The 20972-nt window shown below is 35.1% G+C and overlaps 1 protein-coding gene across 2 annotated transcripts in view; it reads left to right on the forward strand.

Annotated features, from left to right (window-relative positions):
- The first annotated feature begins 318 nt into the window (after positions 1-318).
- Positions 319-20972, forward strand: part of LOC124357518 (paired box protein Pax-6-like) — a 101111-nt gene continuing 80457 nt past the window's right edge. For both annotated transcript variants that reach the window (XM_046809398.1, XM_046809397.1), the window contains exons 1-2: positions 319-540; positions 15405-15535. In XM_046809398.1, the coding sequence (XP_046665354.1) occupies positions 15406-15535 (130 nt within the window). In that variant the 5' untranslated portion in view covers positions 319-540; position 15405. The remainder of the gene's footprint in view (positions 541-15404; positions 15536-20972) is intronic.

A 20972-nucleotide genomic window follows, 5' to 3' on the forward strand; every position in this document is an offset into this window, starting at 1 on the left:
AGAAATATCCGAACTTTTGTTTCAATGACAATTATTGTGGTAATTTTATGTGGGTAAGATCCCTTTACATTACAATATGTGAGTTCTTTTTATTCGGCGGAAACCCACCCTTAGACCGACCACTGCCGCTCTTCGCCCGCGACTGACCTGCGAATCACAACACATTATTGCCACCTCACTGCGCGGCCCGTGATTGGTCCGGCCTCGAGACGCGATTGGCCGAGGGGCGTGGCCTGGCCAGGGGAGGGGCTGGGTGGAAGGGGGAGGGGAGACAGGCCAGCTGCTGTCAAATGCTATCACACACTACTGTCCCAGTCGTCTCGCTACACCGGCTCCGGGTTCAATTCCTGGTCAACTAATTTGATTTCAGTCTGCTCACTCGCTTCATAGCTCGATAGCCGATGAACTTAAGTTGATGTTAACAATAAGTTGATCGGTTTTAATTGGTTGCTCGCGTGAAGTCTTCATCGATTCGAAGGCATCTTGGGTTCGGTTTCTAGTGGTTCCTGGACTATGATGTGTCTTTGAAATCGTCGACACGTGAGTGCCAAATACTTTTAATTTTAATTATATTAGCATTAAAATGTAAAAATCAAATTGTAAGTAGGCTAATGGCTAAGCTGTGGTTTAGTTCAAAGACATAAACATGCATACATTCATAAATATTATACCAATACCGTATATATTTGATCCCTTCCATTTTTATTCTCTAATGCCTTAAATAATTTTTCAATATATAGTTTATTAGATATGATTACCCCAAACGCTAGCAATCTAATTTCAAAAATATTTGGACACTTCTCATTACTCAATACAGAATAGTTTTCCATGTAGCGTAGGTACAATCACATGATAATAAATGTCAGAATGTTTCATCTTCATTTAAAACACCCTGTACATACGTTACGAATAAAATTATTTATTTTTATTTCTTTACTGTAATTTTTAACTGTTGGGTAATTTAACAGTTATTAAAACCAACTCATATTTTTAGTAATTTGTTAGTCTATTAGTTTTGTAATGTAATTTTATAAATTTTACTTCCACTATCTTAAGTAGGTATAGGGGTTTCTAATCTTAAAGTAATGATACATTAGGTACTGTCCCAATAGTAGTCTACTATTTTTATTTTGGTTTATTAAAACATGTGTATAAACAACAAATTAAAGTTGATGCACCCAGAATAGTTCCAACGATAAAAATTATGTAGGTAAACACCACGTAGCTTAGGAAACCTCTAGAAATTAATAATAATTAAGTTAACTTATTTATTTATATGAACGGCCTAAAAAATTATTAAATAACTTAATTAAGTACTATTTTTGTGGTATTGACAGACATTGACAAAGGTAACGTAAAATTATTATTAAAATTAATAAATATTTAGCTTATTAGTAAAATATACCAGTTGCCAATCTCCGTTGATACACAATAGAAGTATGCTATTATGCACACAGAGTGCTCTGATGTGTAAACAATGCAGTATTCCTCAATCTACCGTGAAGTCCTTTCGCGGCTGACTCGTATGTACAAGAAAGCTAACAAGTTTCACCTTCTTGTTATCATCTACTAGCCCTATATCCATACGAGCCAAATGTAAATAACATTATTATTTCAAAGCTTTAATTAGACAGTATATTTGTTTTCTTAAAATCATTACACGAATCTACAATTGATTAATTCGTTAAATTATTTATATGGCTCGTGACATTTGAGCTTTTAGAACAAAAATGAAGGGCCTTACACAATAACTATTGAACTGTCGTATAACGATAAGAAAACTACATTTATCTATAAAACGTTTTAAGAACAGAAAAGCTTATTAAAAGTTATATTTGCTAAAGAACAATTACTCAACAACTAGCAACAACAATATGGCAAATAGCAAGCAAATATACTAAGTTATAGTTATTAAAATAATAAAAATATAGTATTTTGTACCAGAAAATTATTATAACAATATCAACCAATATAAAATTATACAAATCACGGTGTGGAGAATAAAAAAATAAGAATTACCTAAATTGTTTACAGAATTTTAATAATATGCTTTCTTATTCATATGCCTTATTGTGGCATTATCGATATGACATAGGTCGTTATCGCTATTGAAATTGTTTACGCAATAATGATAAAATTATTTAGTAAAAATAAATCATAAATCAAATTTATTAAATATTTATAAATAAAACCTACAGATCACATACTAAATGAATAGTGTATAGAATATTTCAAGCAATAATACGGAACTTTGACTGGAGGTAAATTTAAATTTAAAATTTATTTGATTTAAGACAACAAATTATTTATAGTTTAACTACTATAAAGCAGGCTATCAGTGGTAAACCATTTTTAAATTATTGCAAAACTCAAATCTTAAGCCAATACAAACCATAAGAAAACTGAAATAGTAATAACTAAAATATAATACTCTACTATAATTGGATTAGTTCAAATTAATAGACTAAATTACCAACAAACTAACTGTAAAAGTTGCATAATTTACAATTATAACAAAATAAAGTGAGTTAAACCCCAAAATACAAGTAGCCTATACCTTGCAATAATTAACCCAAATTAAACAGCCGATTGCGGGTTCAGCTTGCAGTTACATTAATAAGCCCCACAGTATTGCGAGTAAGTCTGTGTAAAAGTTGTCTCGTCGAAATCTACAGTACCAATGTGAAGCACTTTCTACAAAAAAAAAAAAAAAATACAATAGAAGTTTTACTTTAATAGCATAGAGAAAGATCAAACCGTAAAAGTGGCATTTCACAAATAGTTAAAAACTACCCTTTGGTGGAATATGGTTACATTCATCTTGTGGGATATAGGCTATTACCAAACCGAAATATGACACTCATACATACAGACTTAGAGCGAAACACATTAGGCTTTAATGATCAATCTGTAATGAAATAAAACCATACTGATACTGTATAGGTCTTTTGAATAATATTGTCGTTCCATTCTAGAATATTTTACAGATATGTAACGTTCTTTCTCATGAGATAATGAGAATAGCAATATGTCAAAGGATTAGCCCAACCACGATTTCCGTAGTTAAGCTGATTGATCCCTTCACTGCAGCGTTTCTTATTGCAGACTTGCAAGGCATCGTTGTAGTATGGGCGTATTATTAAGATAGCGCATATCTCGGCTGTCACCTGTAAACCTTTACTAGCCACAGCGTGTATTAACAGGCTGTTGTTGGCTAACTTAGTAATATGTAGTAGATTAGTTTTCAAAAATGAATTTTTACGCATCATAAGAAGTTGGGACACCTTCAATAGAAGCATAAATCAAATTATGTCATTTGAAATCATTTAAGACAAGTAGATACAATGGTGTAAATAATAAATTTTAGAGAACAATGAAACATCGTTAAATTTATTTGGATAATACATTCTGAAATAGGCTCAGAATACTATGTTATTATAAGTGAGGTTTCTCAAAACAGAGTATAAAATTAATGTTCTGTGTGAGTAGATAAAAAAACAGCAATAAACTTACGAAGAGCAGAAGTCTTTCACAAGTTGTTGAGGGCCGATGAGATATATGTAAAAAAATGTTTTTAACACGATTTATCCTAAATTGATATTGGCCCATTCAAAAGTAAAATACACTTGCAGTAGGCCTACCTATAATTCAAAAGCTTTAAATCGTCATCACTGTATAGAGCTATCCAACTCATAAGAAACTATTGTAGTCTAATTGTCTTGTCTTTAATATGAAATGTCATGGAACTTGATTTTTCTTTACATTTGGCTCCAGTAAATATTTGTTGTAAAGAATGGATATAACATCATCTTCGCGAAGCTGAATAGTCACAGATAAAATAAAAAAGAAGTCGTTTTATGATCATTTGCCGATTTTTCTTGACTTGTATATTAGTAACGTATTAAATAGCGTTGGCACGTTTTCGTACTCATTATTAATTTTATAATAACAAGCTTTTACTTGTTGGAATAAATATTAAAATATTGACAAAGTTTGGAACAGGGTCTGTGTACAGGTGGTGTCCACGGCCACCGCAACCAACGTATCGACAGACAAAACAAGTATAATTGTTTGTTCTTGACTCGAAGGGCCTAGGGGAGCCAAGGAGTCCGCAGGGAGCAACAATGTAGAATATTAGTAGCACTAGACCACGCGCCTACACACTACACACTACACTGTACACACTTATAAGTGGTCTAGTGAAGACCTACTTCACTACTACACTTCTTGTGACAATCGCCAGTCCCTCCCCCAGCAGACAGTCCATAGTCGGACAGTTGTCATGGATAGCTAGTTTAGATATTTCAAGTTTTGAAACTGTTTCTCGTTCACACCAATGTATCACTAAATTCAACATTTTAAGCTCAAGGATGCATCAAATAATGCCGCCGTTAGAACTGTAATTATTTTTAAACGTTACAATTGTTAGGACTACGCGAATATGACAAATTGTCGCGGACACTAAAAGATACAAATCTCACCAACTAATACTGCACTATACGGCTTTTATTTATCTCTCTTATCACCTTGGACAAATACTTGGAATAACTTTCGTACCAACACTAAATTGAGTTATATTAGCTTACAATTTTAGTATTGGCATAGGGAATAGTTCTGTTACTTCTTTTTTATCCCAGTGATGAATTTAAAATTTTTAGTGCTAAGTTGTAGAACTTTAATAACATATTTTTTTAAAGTTTACTTTATAAATCAGGTCTTGTTCAGTATTTGTAGAGGCAATAGTAATAAGTAATACCTAAGAGGGATAAGCGAAACCCATCCCATAATCTTCATAATCCATATCCATATGTAATGTTGACTTTCTAAAATAACTTGCGTAAAGAGGCTTTATGAATAAAACTATAATATTATTCTATACAGAAATAGTTAATTTATTTACTAAATACAAATTAATTATAGGATTAACATGCAAACCTCGCCAGTATAATGAGGTAATTGTATTTTGAAATTGCATTACTTTTCCTAAGTTCGTTTTTACTTATTTACCATAACCTAAGAATATTATTACCATCTAAAACTGTATGGAAAAGGTTAACCTTGACTAAATGACAAAATTGTAAAAGAACAAAATCTTAATGAATTTCCAAACTCTTTCCAGAATAATATCTTTTTACAGGTGAAACGCATAAAGAATATAGTTATTTTGAAATTGGCTAAGTCCAGGTTTGTTGTATTGGCGTCATCACCTCCAAACTGTAATTATTAACAGTCTTGGAGTACAAAATTATGAAACTGTGTCAGCGCTTGGAAGATTTCAAATGATATTATGAGGTTTCATGTAAGCATTCAATGTTCAGTGGGCTTCTACAAGAAGAAACTGTTATGAATGATATTTTCTTCTAATAGTAGAAGTGTAAATGGCAACGTTCAGATTCAAACATCCAAATTACGTAAATGACGTAGAACGACGTAAAATTTTATATTGTTGCCTAATTTTGAAGCTCCGGATATGTTGTCATTAGGCCTAAACGGAAATGTTTTGGTCTCTGAAATTGATTCTAGATTGTTTTAACACCAGGTGTGGATTTCAATAGCCTCGTGTAAAGTTCTGTTCCCTATAACGTACAAAATGTGTTACAGTTTTAACATACATGTTGCTTTTTCTTTTTTAATTCATGCTGTCTAAAATATCGATATTGATAAAGAATTACAAGTCCCAAGTATTTGTTAATACTAAACTGACTATATTTTTGTGACTGTTAACAAAAAAATTAAATTAATATCACGTACCTATAGATATTACATATATTTAATACCTGAATGGTATCACAACGGATATTTACGAATAATTTTAAATGAATGAGTAATTACACAACAATACATTTAAACTGTAAAGCTATCATTAATTGACTGAAGGACTGTAAATTTCGATGGCAGCTCTATATCACATAAGTGGCTTGGTCCTTACATTCAAGTGTTATCATATCAACAATTATTCTCGATCTGCGATTCCAAGGAAGCTAAGTCAACTGATCCTACTGACGCTGTCATATTGAGTTATCCTGACTTAATACTGTTCGATAAACTAGCACACATTTCTCCTGTGGGTACTTTGTAATCAGCTATTATTTTCCATGATTAACAACCATCGCTTCCTCGAAGGCAAGCAACTTTTCTCGATCCACTAAAAATAGAAGAGCCCACCGCCAAACATCGACTCGTCAAAAGCCAAAGAAATTACTCTTGACTCTCAATCTATGAGGCAAAAAATCGACGAAACGAACGGATCACCTTTCCTTACGGCACAGTCCACACGATTTCTCGCTTGTCGCTTAGACATCGCCGAACTCCGCTCATAGATTCGTCAAGTCCATTCGGTACTGCCAACTGTGCCAAAATGTATTATATTTTGATAGAGTACAAATTGTTGTACCACATTTGACGGAAAAAAACGAAAATTTTGACGCAATTTCGGTTAATTTTCGATAATACTTAAGGGAAGCCTGGATTTTTTGCAGCACAGCCTTCGTCAAAGCAATAATGATGATGCAATTCGAGCACTAACCATATATTAGAACATCCCAGAGCCGAGATACTTGATTGATAAGTTGATACCTTGCATTTCAATCCCCGTTTCACAATATGACCCAAGGTGAAAATTATCTATAAGCTTTTTCGTAACTTACATAATGAGCTGGGAAGCGAGCAGAGATGTAAACCAGAAATTGATGCTGCTTATCTCACAAATATAACTAAGCAAAATAATCTATAGGCTATATAATGAAAAGAAGCCTACCCTGGTGTGGAAGGTTCATTTCTAACTGTGTTGCATCTTCAAAGAGAAAATTACAAATAATACATTTTAACCCGATATATTTTGAAAACAGCCACAATTGAACAACCGGAAATAAACGCAAATATGCTCAAGAAATAGATCTTTTAATATAGGCTACTTTATGAGATTTCCAGTTCATCGTGAAGATCATGACAATAATTTCAAATTAACCTAGTTAATGTTCAAACTGGTAGTATAGATGAATTAAGTATGTTGTCTAAAGACTTTTCATGTTTTAAATTTAAAACCTATATACAACTGAGAAATTTTCAATTATATAAATTTATTAGTAGACTTAAATTTGAATTCCAAAAAGGTGTCTTAACTCGATAAAAAGTTGGTTTTCATAAAGACTCTCAAATTTCGTAGAAGTAACCAAGCGGTAGCTGTAACGTCTAACGAACGATAGTACAGTGTACAGTGTACATCCACCCCTGCAGCAATAATAGTAATGTTCATACGGACGTTGCACACCATCCCCCCGTGTCGAGCGAGGGTCGGGGAGCTGGGCAGCACAGCGGCGGTGTGGGGACACAGGCACAGTTCAGCCTACCGTGGGAGGCCTACGTGGTTACAGTGTATTTCGGTAAAATTCTGACAACACTCGCAGTACACAATTTTTTAAATCTTAACTGGTCGGACGATAAAGTTGTACTTGTACAATTTTGGACTTCACATTTGTATTAATTTCCTATATGGTGCTAATTTAGTAGACTACTATAAAAATTAAAATATTCTCTGCGTTATTAAATTAAACATAGAAACTCAAAATATGGCTGTAAACGCTATATATACTATAACTTTTTTGAAATACGAATTAAAGTTAAATGAACAACCAAACGGCTAATCATTTGAGTTATTTCTCTTGTATTGGTAATTGTAAATAAGTCTAACAGAAGTGTATCTGTGTAATCTAACAGATCATCAGTAAATCTGTGCGGGAAAATAGTAAATGCATTTTTTCCCACTATGGCTACCATTATAATCAAAATAAAATATTAAACCTGTTATAACTGCTTAATGAACTAAGCATCTTCACAGGAATAAATAACTAATAGTGATCTGAAAGATCACTACAAAATGTACAGCACACTTTGAAAAAGCTCAGCATGTAAAAGAAGAATTGGAAAGTTGAAGTCGCTTTGTTACATTCTTTACCATGTTGTAGATAGTAAGGATCACTAACCACATTTATAATGAATTTATTATTACAAACTGTTTATAAACAGTTTACAATCTCAATTATCCATGTTTTAAATAGGTTATGCCGAAACAAATTCACATGTTAAACCTTGCCATAACATACTATTATTCGAGTTTTCTTCAAACAGAGCATGCTTTTAAATTATTGCTATAAAATATTTAAGAATTGAATAACAATTACAGTTTTTTATTGCTTTAAACTAATTTTACTCAAAATCATACATTCTTGATGTTTATGCATAACTTATTATAAACATTATTTTTTATAATTTATCATTATATTTTACTGTGTGAATTATCCGTGCGTTAATTCCTCAACAGACACAACGGGTTGCCAGGGCACTGTGTTGTATAAACCAATTGTTTATACAATGTTATACAACTCCTCATTGGGAGGAAGCATTGAATGATGAACCTATAAACTCTGAAAAGCGACAATTTAAACAATGCGGAAGTAACGAGCGATTTCGTGGTGTAACCCCCCTCAATCACAATCATTGTTTTTTGACTCGGCTGGCATTGAAACGTCACAAAACAAGTTGTTGAAGGATTGAATGAAGGATTAATTAGGATGCGCGTTCCTTTGAAAGAAAGTCAACAGACGATATGAACAGAAGGCAACCGACGAAGATAATCTGCAGAGATGGAGGCGATCGTCAATTGTATCTTTAAGCAGGTGGAATGAGATTTTGGCTCAGATGATTTTTATTTTTAAGTTGTAATCCTTTAAGGTAACTTTCCTAAAGATAAAAAAATTGAAAAAAATTACTCTCATAGCTCAATTATACATTGCAGACGTGTAAAGACGAAAATGTACTCAATTTTGTATCAAGATATTTTTTTAGATAGTTTTATCGAGGTTATAGTGTTAGAGAATACGTTTGTTATGATTCATCACTAGAGAAAAGTATATACCTACTGTGTTGTAAAACGTCGGATTTATGAATTTTGTGGATATAATTCGTAATTCGAAGGTGTTTATAAGTGACATAGGCTAAAATACATCTGTTATCAATGTCTGTATGCAATTCGAAGGAACAAAATTGTATTAAAGATCAGTGAAACACAAATTAAGCAGAATTAACAGGTAATAGTTTTTCGAACTTAAAAAATTTAATTTAATCAATAAATGACCATAAAAATTATAAGTGTCCCAGTCTTTTTTTGAAATGGAGAGTATTTTTAATGTGTCGTAATTTTTTTATTGCAAGTTTTTTAAGGAAATTATTTTATATACATTAAACCCTGTCATTCCTTCCAGTACATTCTCTTTCATGTACATTCTGCAAATATAAATCTTCAATGTTTTTTGTTTAATTATAAGATGTCCTACAATTATTCTTCTAAACCCTACCACTTATGGTTATGTGGTTAAAAATCTGTTTTTCCTGTTTTAAAAATGTATAAGCCTACTTTAAATACTCGTGACCAAAATGTTGTTTAAAAATTATTCCAATCGATAATACACTATATTCGACAACTAAGATGTATTTCATCCTATAATATTTTATGTTAAAGTGCTAATGGCAAATTCTGTACTGGAACGAATTGTTCTGACTAAACCTGTCTGCAACCAAACTGAAAACTAATAGACAGTATGTGCATTTAAGTACTCAGAAATCAAAATTAAATATCATTTCAGTGTAAAACGATTAGTCCTAAGTAAGAGAGCCATCCTTTCAAGGTAGAGTCTTTATAAAGCTCCCCGCAACATTGAAATAAACCTATTTCTATATCCCCGTACTGAATCCAAGTTCAAGCCTTTCAGCGTGGAAAACAATCTAAAATGCACACAGGCTTCCTTCGTATTAGAGCTTTCGTCCTTGCAAAGTTTGAAGTTTGTACTTACGTTATCCTTGAAAACAACGTAATACGTAAGCGTAATATGTGTTTTTTCCCAGTTCATGGATCAACATTAAATTCATTTATACGGATAGATGTTGTCACCATACTTTATTACTCAATGTGCACAGTAAAACTAAGAAGTAAAGTGTTAGTAATCCAGGTTAATTGGGATCCAACTCTGTCCGGATTTTTTTAATGTCCGGATTTTTCGAAATGACCGGATTTTCAAAGAGGCAATCACAATATATCATATGCAATCGAGCATAAATATTCTTGTTAACGGATGTGAGCGAATAAATAAAACTATTCATTACTGTATTAATAAAAGCTATAAATAATTAACTTACAGAAAACTACAGTAAGTCATAATTTTGTAAAGTACTTCTAGGCATTATACAATTCACTCGGGAACGGCGAATTTTTGCTGTTTTATATTAGGTACCATTGTACACATGTAAAAAAATATTTTTCACCATAATTTAATCCAAATTATCGACAGTCCGGATTTTTGAGGTCCGAATTTGTGACTCTCTACTGTATAACAAATCTAATCCTTCTTTTTCTAAAAGTTGAACAAATATAATGTGTGAATTATTTTTACGAACAAATTATAGTAAAAGTTTAACAACAAAGGCTCACGAAAGCCCCGAGCTACAAATGGTATTATATTGTAAAGTACAAAGTAAGACTGACAGCTTTTGTTATTTAACAGACGTCTAGCAGAAACAGGCGGGAAACCTTTGTTTTCCCGCCAAAGAGTGAAATCCTCCCCAAGCTGCTTAGTACTTGTATAGTCACATACTATTTTAAAGCCAAGTAATAATAGTTCTTACAGAATGTTCAAATTATCTTTAATAAATTAATACTTAATTATTTTTCATATAATTTATGTTAAAATATGTGTTATTGCATATTTTAAATACTAATATTTTTCGACGAACATAATTAACTTATGTTTATTTTCTAAACAGTTTAAGACACATAGCCTACCAACCTTAGTAAATAGCCTTTTTCTACTTATTTATCGAGGAACAAAAAATTATCTACGTGCCCAGGACTAAGCAAGGAACGCCTATAGATTTTTAATATCTACAGACACGACTAATTACGGTTTCTATATAAGTTATATCCATTTTTATCAGAAAAGAACAAATCTGTTTAGGCTTTGTCTGAAACAATAAATCAATATGTAAGACATAAAATTAAAATGTCTCTATTTTGAGGCGGAAATAGTGGTGTTTTATACCTCTTTTCCACTCAACCTCGAGATATCACACACCCTTGTATAGACAAAATTAATAACAATTATTTACAAATTAAGGAATGTAATAAACAAAATGGAAAAAAATAAACTGAACTATTCAAATTAAGGGAACTATAATAATGTTCGTAACAAATTATTGTTAACTTTTTTTGCTGTATAAAGTGAGTGTGATAACTCGGAGGGTAGTAAAGGTTAGGATGATGTAGGTTAGGTACATACATATTAGTAAAGGGTTGATGCGTATTAAATAGCTTCTCAATAAATTTGAAGCCGTTTATATAAACGATACTGCTGGCATTAAATTTTTTAATAGACCTAAGGGCCTTGTTCCATTTTATAAGTCACTTCGTTTACCATATATCTTATTACAAGTTATAAAATGTTGAACGCAGAAGACGACTGTGCCCATTTCAATCAATAATCGGTTTTAGACTCTCAGGTTCAGTAATTTCGTGTATATATATTTACTAAATTGTTTTAATTTGGGTTTCAAACTTTGAACCAATATATATTCGTCTTCTCCTTCGTAAATAGTTCTTACGAAATTTTCGGTGTTCTTTGCAAAAACACAAATCAATTTCCGTTAATTTGAACAATTTATTTACTAGAAAAGGTTTTTTTAACAAAAATATATAAACTTATGCATTGTTTAATTCTTTATTCTTAAAAGTGTATTCGCTTCTTTGAGACTGTTCTTTTACCATATCCAATTAACATTCTATGGGTTGGTCGTTACACTATATCGAGTTCTTTATGTGGAATCCAAAGTGCGATAGTTGTTTTGATGCACTCAAACAAAAAGGGAACTTTGGTGGAACATGACGCCCAAACCCTAGTCAGGTGATGCTGTGACTCAGTATGGGCACCGAACCGTCAAACTTGGTCGTCACCTTGCACAAAACAACAGTAACCGTTCTTGTCACGCAGTCAAGGGATGCTACTGAACCGCGACCACTTGAACCGTAACCATGCGGTTCGACACAACCCTCTCTGTAGTTACGATAGCTCTCGAGAGCTTATTTAGCGGCCGAGGCGACGAGGCGAGAATGGAACCCGAGCCCTTCACGTAATTGGGAGTTCACAACACAACCATCTTTGTGCCGTTAATTACTCCTTCTCTCCGGCTGCCAATCTTTTCACTGTCGCCACTCGCATAAATACCTAATTAATTATCAACGTGTCTTTCAGCATCGGTTTTGTCGTTTTGGAGTCGCGACTTGAATGGGGTTTTGTTCCTAGTCGCGCTATCGTGCCCTATCAGAAGGGTGCGATTTCTATAACTGAGCTCCTCTTTCCTGGGACATCCGCTGTGAAGAAGCTTTCATCTAGTGGATCATTGTTCACGACGAAATCGCGAACGAAAACGCGAAAGGAAATGCTATTGTTGAATAGCATTTCCTATTGAACTGGCTGCATACGTGTTTACCATTTCGGAAGTTTGGAACAAACCGTGGTTTGTAGGGAAACAAGAGAAACAATCCGTACGTGGTCATGTTTTTCTTACATCGGCAAATCTAACAGTTTCACATTTGAATGTAGCCTACTTAGATAAACTTTGAGTTACTATAAAGAAATTCAATTTAACATAAATGATGAATATTTTCATCAATGTTCCACAAATCACAACTAAAACTTTTGCAAGATTTAAATCAAAAGAATATAGAATGTGGAAACGTTGCTACAAGCCTCGTGCCCTTGTAAAAAAGCTACTATCAATGACATAATGATTTGAAAATGAAATGAAAACATTGCTCTTACAAGAAATTTGGACACTAAGTCCCGAGTAGAACGTTTCATTCTAAAACATAAAAATTTTAAGTGATATGCATACATATTACAGGTTTAATTTCGATATATACAAGAAACTACTAGGGTTGACAGTAATTCTAGGAGACAATTTTTGCTCGTTTTTTACTATGAAGATTTGGACATTCTTGTTACTGATTTTCCAATGAGTAATTTTAGTAATGTTGCACAGTATGACAATACTACCGTTCAGCAGACTGTGCTTATTATTGGGCCGATAATTATTGTTGGCTGTCTACATGCTGGCTGTCACGATATTCACTGTTATCATATTTATTATAGACAATAATGTAGGCTATATAGTAATGTACAAAGTAGAAAAACACTAAACATCGGTTGTTCGAGAGGTCAATCGATTTTCACGGATAATCCGCTAAGTTTCCGATAGTAGGTATAATATATACTTACTATATGTAAGTACCTACAGTTGGCTAACAATTTATTATTATAAGTTATTATTTCTGATAACTTCAAATATGTATTTACAAAACATTATACATCCATTTAATGTTGCTATGGGAATTTTAAAGTTAGAAAACTTGTTTTAGTATATTTTTATCCAGAACGCCCAGAAAGATGACATAAATAATAACTAAACTGGAATCCATACCAGTTAAAAATTCTGATGTTTAAATATTTAATTTTAAGACCTTAATACACTTCTTGGTTAAAGAAATGTTTCGAGGGATTGTTGTAGTGTTATTTGTTTATCTATGAACATTCAGTATAGTAAGGATTTATGACTATCTTATGACTATAAGTCCTGTGGCCGAGTATATTAAAATGTCCGATATTCTTGTAAACCTTATTCTGTAGATTTTTGTTCGTATTTGTTCGACTGAGTCGGCCTGCTTTCTAACAAATCTTATAGAAGCGATATGGATACTCATTCTCTTATAACGTTTGGAAATCAATAAAGAATAGGTTGTTTGCCTTGTCAGCTTGAAAAGAAGCGGTGGTGTGAAGAGTGAAGTAGTGACGCCCAAGGACAGACGGCGCTACGCATATTGCAGTAGGAAACAAGGATATTAGCGTGTCTAACAATCTGTTAACAACGGCGCTTAGACCTACCCTCTCGCCTGCACCGCCTCAGTTGTTGATGTATTGTCAACATCACAACATCACTCGTGTCGACACATCGTTTACGATCCATCTTAAACTTTCAGTTTTAAATTTTACACTTTTAACAGAATGTATACTGAACCGTTGTTGTGTTATAAAACCACTTAGGCCTACAAGTCACACGTCATAGTCAGCAAATCCTACCATTTAAGGACATATGTCAGCACAATAAATCTCTCAAACTTGTTGGTTAAACTTGTTCAACTCGTACGTCCTGAACTTTTTTGATCGGAGGTTCACACAAACTTTGGTCCAAGACATCACTTCATGGGAACATGATGTCATGTACTGCTGAGCATTGCAAGTAATCTATCATTTTAAATTTGAAAGAGTCTCCGTTCTCTCTAAATAAACTCGGAAAGTTCTTTACATATCCTATGTGTGCATGAGTATCAAATTACGATATGAAAAATGTCTACATAACTTTTTGACTTAAACATGGGATAATATACAGTAAAGGACCACAGCGAAATTGTAATTATTCTTAAAAATAATGAAAATTCGTGTTGATTTATGCTCTCTCACATTTAGCAGTGGTGAATGCTTAACTCAATGTACTTGGTCTTAAAAAAAGATAAAGGATTAAAGAATTAAATTCAGGATAAAGGACTAGGTTTGTGTTGTTACTTTTTGTGCCTGTCGCATAGAATGAGTTATATGTTCATGAAACTATTATATATTATCGATAAGACCTGTCACATCATATTTTCTTTAAGTGCACGAGTCACGAAAATGATTAAAGTAAAGATGCGATAGTAGTAGAATTTTAAAGTTACGTGGCTATAATAGCGCCAACACAATTTCCAACTACAGACAGCTTTTATCATTTACTTATTGGACTTCATCGTTTCCAGAATTTGCTAATCTTACCAATTCATTTATCTTGTGTAGTCTTGAGATTACAAGTGAGTGTGCTTATACTTTTTAATATAATTTATCCTTTTCTTAACGGACAGTAGCAACTAACAATACTCTAAACTCTCTAAATTAGATAGGAAAACTCTATTTGTTATTTTGATGTAATTGCTATAAGTCAAACACACACGTTTTTGTATTTGATCCATAATTCTTTCCGGTAAAAAATTTCCCACATTTTTGGAAATTGTCCTTTGATTTTCTCTACTAAGAATGATTGTTTGGTGAAGTATATTTGACAGCAGAAATACTTCCCGTAGTGGACATTTACATGGTCGAGAATTCCGTACGTAACCCAATACCATCGGATCTAGTTACAGCATCCGCCATCAAATACTTTGGATTCAGGCAGAATGACAGCGTCCTCATGTCCCGTGTTAGATCACATCACGTTCCTGCACAGATCTATTTATACAGTGACAGTGACTGACCAACTCCGTGTTCTTGTTCCAGGATGCTCCAGGGGATCTCCAGGCCTGAGCAGGGGTTGCTGCCACCCCATCACCATCAGAGTCTCGGCCACCACTCGTTGGGCCCCACCACCCCCTGGCCCACGTCCCAGCCCGACGACCTCCCGCACAAAGGTACAGTAATGTCCTAAAGTCCAACCTTAATTTAGATTTCATTTCTGTGAAGTTGCCTAAGTACAAAATCACGTCCTTGTCCTATTTTTCTGCCTAACTCATACAAAAAAGGGATGGACGAACCTGTGTGGCTTGCGGTACAGAGCGAGAGAGACAGACCGAGAGTGTGTGTGAGAGAGAGAGCCCACGAGACCAGACAGTTGCTAAACCGGATGTTTACTACCATGGAGTAACCCACACCCCCTTTGTCGTACACTTCATTATCACCGCGATAGGTAGCGCTGTCGACCCTACTTAGCCACCCTCTGTCAAGAACCACTCTGGCGAGACTAGACAATACATCACTACGAAATAACCATAAAGTGGTCATTTATGTTTAAAGATCCCCATAAAAGTTCATAAGGCCGCTTGACGACTGAGGAATTTAACAACGTTGTTAGTACAAGTTAATTTTTCTATCGTTAATCATAAAATGTTTAATTTTCGTAAAACCCTAGTTAAGGATATTTGCGGAAGTAATGTTAAATCAATTATTACCCAAAGTTAATGTCTGTTTCTAGTAATTATGAACATTTTCAACCCTTAACTTTTATGACTCTCTAATAAACTACTTGTAGTAGTCACTGCGGATGTTTCACTTAAGACAGTGCTCCGCATTGTTCGGGTGACACTTCACCCGTGTGACGTCAGCGGTGACAGTCACCCCCGGCGGGTGGTCCGGTCTCGACACCCAGCGATCTCCTCCCGGCTGGAAACACTAACAGTCCGTATCGTATCGCGTTACTCCATTACAAAATACTCTCAGAAAATATTATTTTCCCGGTTTTTTCCTGGGTGCCGGCGTATCGAGTGTCTGCCGCCCGCAAGATGCCGGACTGCCCGTCATAGCGCACGGCCGCGCTGATGGCCTGTGACGCTATATAAGATTACCGCCTGTTTTTGTGCCGGCGTCAAAATATCGGCATCAGTCGGGCGTCAAATTAACGCGGACAGGTGGCGGCCGGTCGGCGCAGGAAACTGGACACCGCGCCCCGCCAGTCTTGCCTTGTTGTCTGTCCTTTCTCCGGTGTTGTTATTGTCCCCAGGAAGAGTTAAGGTGCGGTGGTAGTCGACCCCCTACCCTACCCTAGTAGAAACGGAAACCACCAGTAGAACACTGGAGAAGGTCGTCGATAGATATTGTAAAAAGGCTTGGGTAGACTTGTTTGGGAGACTGTTTCAGACCGAAACCCAAGCAACCAAAAGGACACACTATAGGTAGAAAGCCCTCAGGAGATCGGTTGGTGTATAGCCTTCAATACCGGTTATTAAATTGGGTAATTTAGAGGCAATGGCATATGTTACAGATATGTTGTTAATATTCTTTTACGAAAATGGAGCAGATCAATTATTTGCTTGAACTATTTTAAATATTCTATTGAATATCATACTCGCTGTATTGGTGGTTGTCTTTGTCAAAATTCGTGTTTAGGTACTATGAATCATTTAAAATTGTAACTTTATATTAATTTGATCTCTTCAATTTATATTAAAACATGAAACCGTATTTCTTGGAATTTCCAAAACCATCCAAATTTGTCATGACAGCATAAAGTCACAGAACATCTATCTACACTGTATTCAAAAGAAGGCCATTATTCAAAACTCACAGGAGCTAAAGAGAAAAACACACAAATAAGAAAGAAGAAGACTCTACAAAGATCTTGTGACATCTAGGGAAGGAAGATTTAGCTACTGGTAAATAAACCTAAGTGCGGGGGCCTTCACAACGTATTACCGGCGACATAAAGCCCGCGGCAAAAACACCCCTTAGTTCGGCGGCTAAGTTGATATTTACTTGTGGGATGATATAGGGGACTCCGCACTCCGCTGGTAGAAGAAATAGAACACTTTATACAGCGTGGTCTCTGGAAGAATTTCAAGGCACATAAACTACCACAACACTTAAATAAACTGTCAGGGGGTGTTGGGGGTGGTTCCACCCGTCATTCTCACAGCTTTGTCCTCCCTCCTCCCGCCATCCAACCCTCTAGCTCGCCGAGATTTACAAAGAAAGGAACTTTTCTCGACTTCTCCCCCGGGTGGCTCCGTAATATCTTTAATTCATCCCCCGAAGTGTCACATACACTCTCCTTAAAACACACTTCTTCTTCTTCTCCCGACTTCTTCCCAACTTATAATTTGATAAATACTGCCAAAGAAATAAAGAATACAATTCTCCAGTTCTTTTCCTGCCCGGAATGAATATTAATTCTGACTTTTTTCGCTGTTATTAAAATCCAGTCGAGCGGTGAAAAAGTTTCAGACCGATATTGAAAAAGTTTGGTCCACTTAGTTACAATGGAGTTTTTCGCCTCTTGAATTCCACACAGCGATTGTTTCGTGCCAGTTATACATTCTAATTAAGAATCGGAGAAATTAATTAATAAAATTTCCATCTTTTAAGACGCTACAAAGTAGGCTCATAAAAGAAAACTTTTCCATGTACTGCTAAATCTATTGTCGGAATTGTGAAGATCTGCTTCAAGAGTTATAATATTTTAATTCTAAATCTCAGTTCTTTTTAAGAACTTAGCGAAGAATGTTGTGATTTTAGCATTGGGTATTCCTTACTTCCACGTAATTCAAGAATCTTCGTGAACAAGGATGAACGTTAACTCTACAAATCATGGTGTTGTGGTTTCTCATTAAAATTTCATTTCAATTACAGTTTTAGAATGTTCTTCGAGTTACAATTACTTCTACGAATTATTCGTGACTAAAACCTTTTAAAAACAAACTAGCCAGACTTTTAATGGTCCTCATTTCTTATTGTCTCAACTTAGTCCACGTTCTATGAATTATCATCATTTTTAATCCAGAATATTTTAGTTTAATTTATTTTAGTCTCCTGTCGTATGAAATTTCATCCTGAATTGGTCATGTGTTGCCGAGTTTTGCAGTTTTTTTTTAGTTTTGAGTGTTTCAGTTATGTATTTTCTTTAGCACAAAATATGAATAATATGTCAATTGCGACACGTATGAGTTGGGTTTCAGATTTCAAAAACTGTGATTGATCTGTAGAGAGTTGATAATTTCAGATACGTTATTTAGGTAGAAAGTGGACCAATTGATTCAAGTAAAAGATCTATTACAATACCGGCTAATATAGGCAAAAGTTTTCGTGTAAGAATTAGTACATTAGGGATATGAGTCGTAAATATTTAAACATAGTAGTTTGAGACTGAATTCTCTAGATGCTGCACGATTATGTGAATCGTGCAAATTCCAGAAGTTGAATATGTGGAGAGGTCGTATGATCTGTCCACGGAAATTGGTGACATTCCATTGCAAAACTCTCCATAGCATGGTGTCCGATCCAATTAGTTGAGGATGTGGAAACTTGTATCTATGAATTGGCTGGTTTCTATGGTTTGCATTTACGACAGGATGCGACACTTCACATTATAATACCAAAGAGATTATTGGGTTATTTCTTATAATGTAAAGGTCAGAGTATCTGTATTTTTTATAATGAATGGCTGAGCTGTGGAGATATATAAAGGTGGTCTATCATTTAACAGGAAAAAGGGAAAGATAATAATGTATCCCCGTAATGAACAAATGTACGAGGGCTGTTTTTTTTTCAACTTCCGATCGTGCCGCTAGATGGCTGGGCGAGCGGTATCGGCCAGCAATGCGCGGCAGTCGACTGCGCACCTCTCCCACTACAACCTCACTCAATTTCAGACGGCCGACGCCATTTCCAATTTATCTAGCGACACATAAACATGGCTACCATGATAGAATCTCCCGCCAAGTGTGAGTTGAGAAGTGTCATTCGTTTCTTGCAAGCTGAAGGGTTATCTGCAGCAGAAATTCACCGTAGAATGGAACGAGTATACGGTGAAAGCTTTATGAGTGACAGTGCAGTGCGTGATTGGTGTAGGAAATTTAAAGATGGACGAGTTTGACATTCATGATGAAGGGGGCCAAGGACGAAAGTCGGTCGCAAACGAAGACCTCGTTGATCGAGTTGACCAAAGTGTAAGAAGCAATCGAAGGTTTACGATTACGGAGCTATCCAATCAGTTTCCTGAGATTTCAAGGTCAGCCCTATACTCTATCGTAACTGAAAAAGTTAGGCTAGGCTACAAAAAACTTTGTGCGCGATGGGTGCCGAAGATGTTGTCTGATGACCACAAAGCTCGGCGAATGGCGTCAGCAACGTCTTTTCTGAACCGCTATGAAGCTGATGGCGAAGATTTTTTGATCAAAATCGTGACAGGAGATGAGACATGGGTTCTGTACGACACCCCAGAAACGAAACAGCAGTCCCAACAATGGATGCATTCAAACTCTCCAAACAAACCCAAAAAATTCAAAAAAACTTTCAACAACAAAAAGATTATGGCCACAGTGTTTTTGGGATCAAAAAGGTGTATTGCTTGTTGAGTTTTTAGAGCCAGGTACCACAATCAATGCGGAAGGATACTGCGGTACGTTACAACGTTTGCGGAGAGCTATCCAGAACAAAAGGAGAGGAATGCTCACATCGGGAGTAGTGCTCATTCATGACAACGCCCGTCCTCACAGTGCTGCTTTGACAAAGCGTCTTCTTGACGGTTTTTAAAATGGGATGTTTTTTGACCATCCGGCGTATAGTCCTGACTTAGCGCCGAGTGACTATCACCTTTTCCCGGAACTGAAGAAGATGCTAGGAGGGCAGAGCTTCCGAACAGACGACGCGCTGCGAGACGCCGTGAAGACCCATCTCAAATCACTGGCGGCAAACTTCTATGAAGAAGGTATTAAGAAGCTTGTACCCAGGTATGAAAAATGCCTCAATTTAAATGGCGATTATGTTGAAAAGTAACTAATAATGTACCTAACTTTTGATAATAAATTTATTTAATTACTCTCCCTAGTTTTATTTTTATATCACATCGGAAGTTGAAAAAAAAACAGCCCTCGTATGTTTGATAGCACTTCAACCAAAGGAAAGTTTGATAGACCTGATTACATATTTGAACATCACTGTTCCACTTCTGCATAAAGTTAAATAAAGTAGGCTAATTGTCTTAAACTCGTCAACCAAAGTATCCGGAAACAGAGCTGTTTTTAAACAGTATACGATTTAGAGGAGTCTTTTAGTAAATTAGTTCCGTCTCAAATTTCTTATGCTCGAAAAAAACACTTTCATAGACATGTTCTAAAGCTCACATCCATACAGATAGGCAGAGAGCTAGTTACCCTCTAAAAGTGTGGCAGTTTCTAAAATTTTCTTGATTGCTACTTGTGCAACAATTATTAGATCATTGACACATCACAAAAAGGTACAGTAAATCTGAGATTGTGGTAGACACATTTATACATCAAATAAAAACCTCTGTCGAAAAGTTTTCAGTATTTACCTACTAACTTTAGACAAAGAACAAACTCTGCCAGTGTTATTTGT

The sequence above is a fragment of the Homalodisca vitripennis genome, chromosome 3 (genome assembly GCF_021130785.1).
Source record: "Homalodisca vitripennis isolate AUS2020 chromosome 3, UT_GWSS_2.1, whole genome shotgun sequence".
In the NCBI taxonomy this organism is placed as follows: domain Eukaryota; kingdom Metazoa; phylum Arthropoda; class Insecta; order Hemiptera; family Cicadellidae; genus Homalodisca; species Homalodisca vitripennis.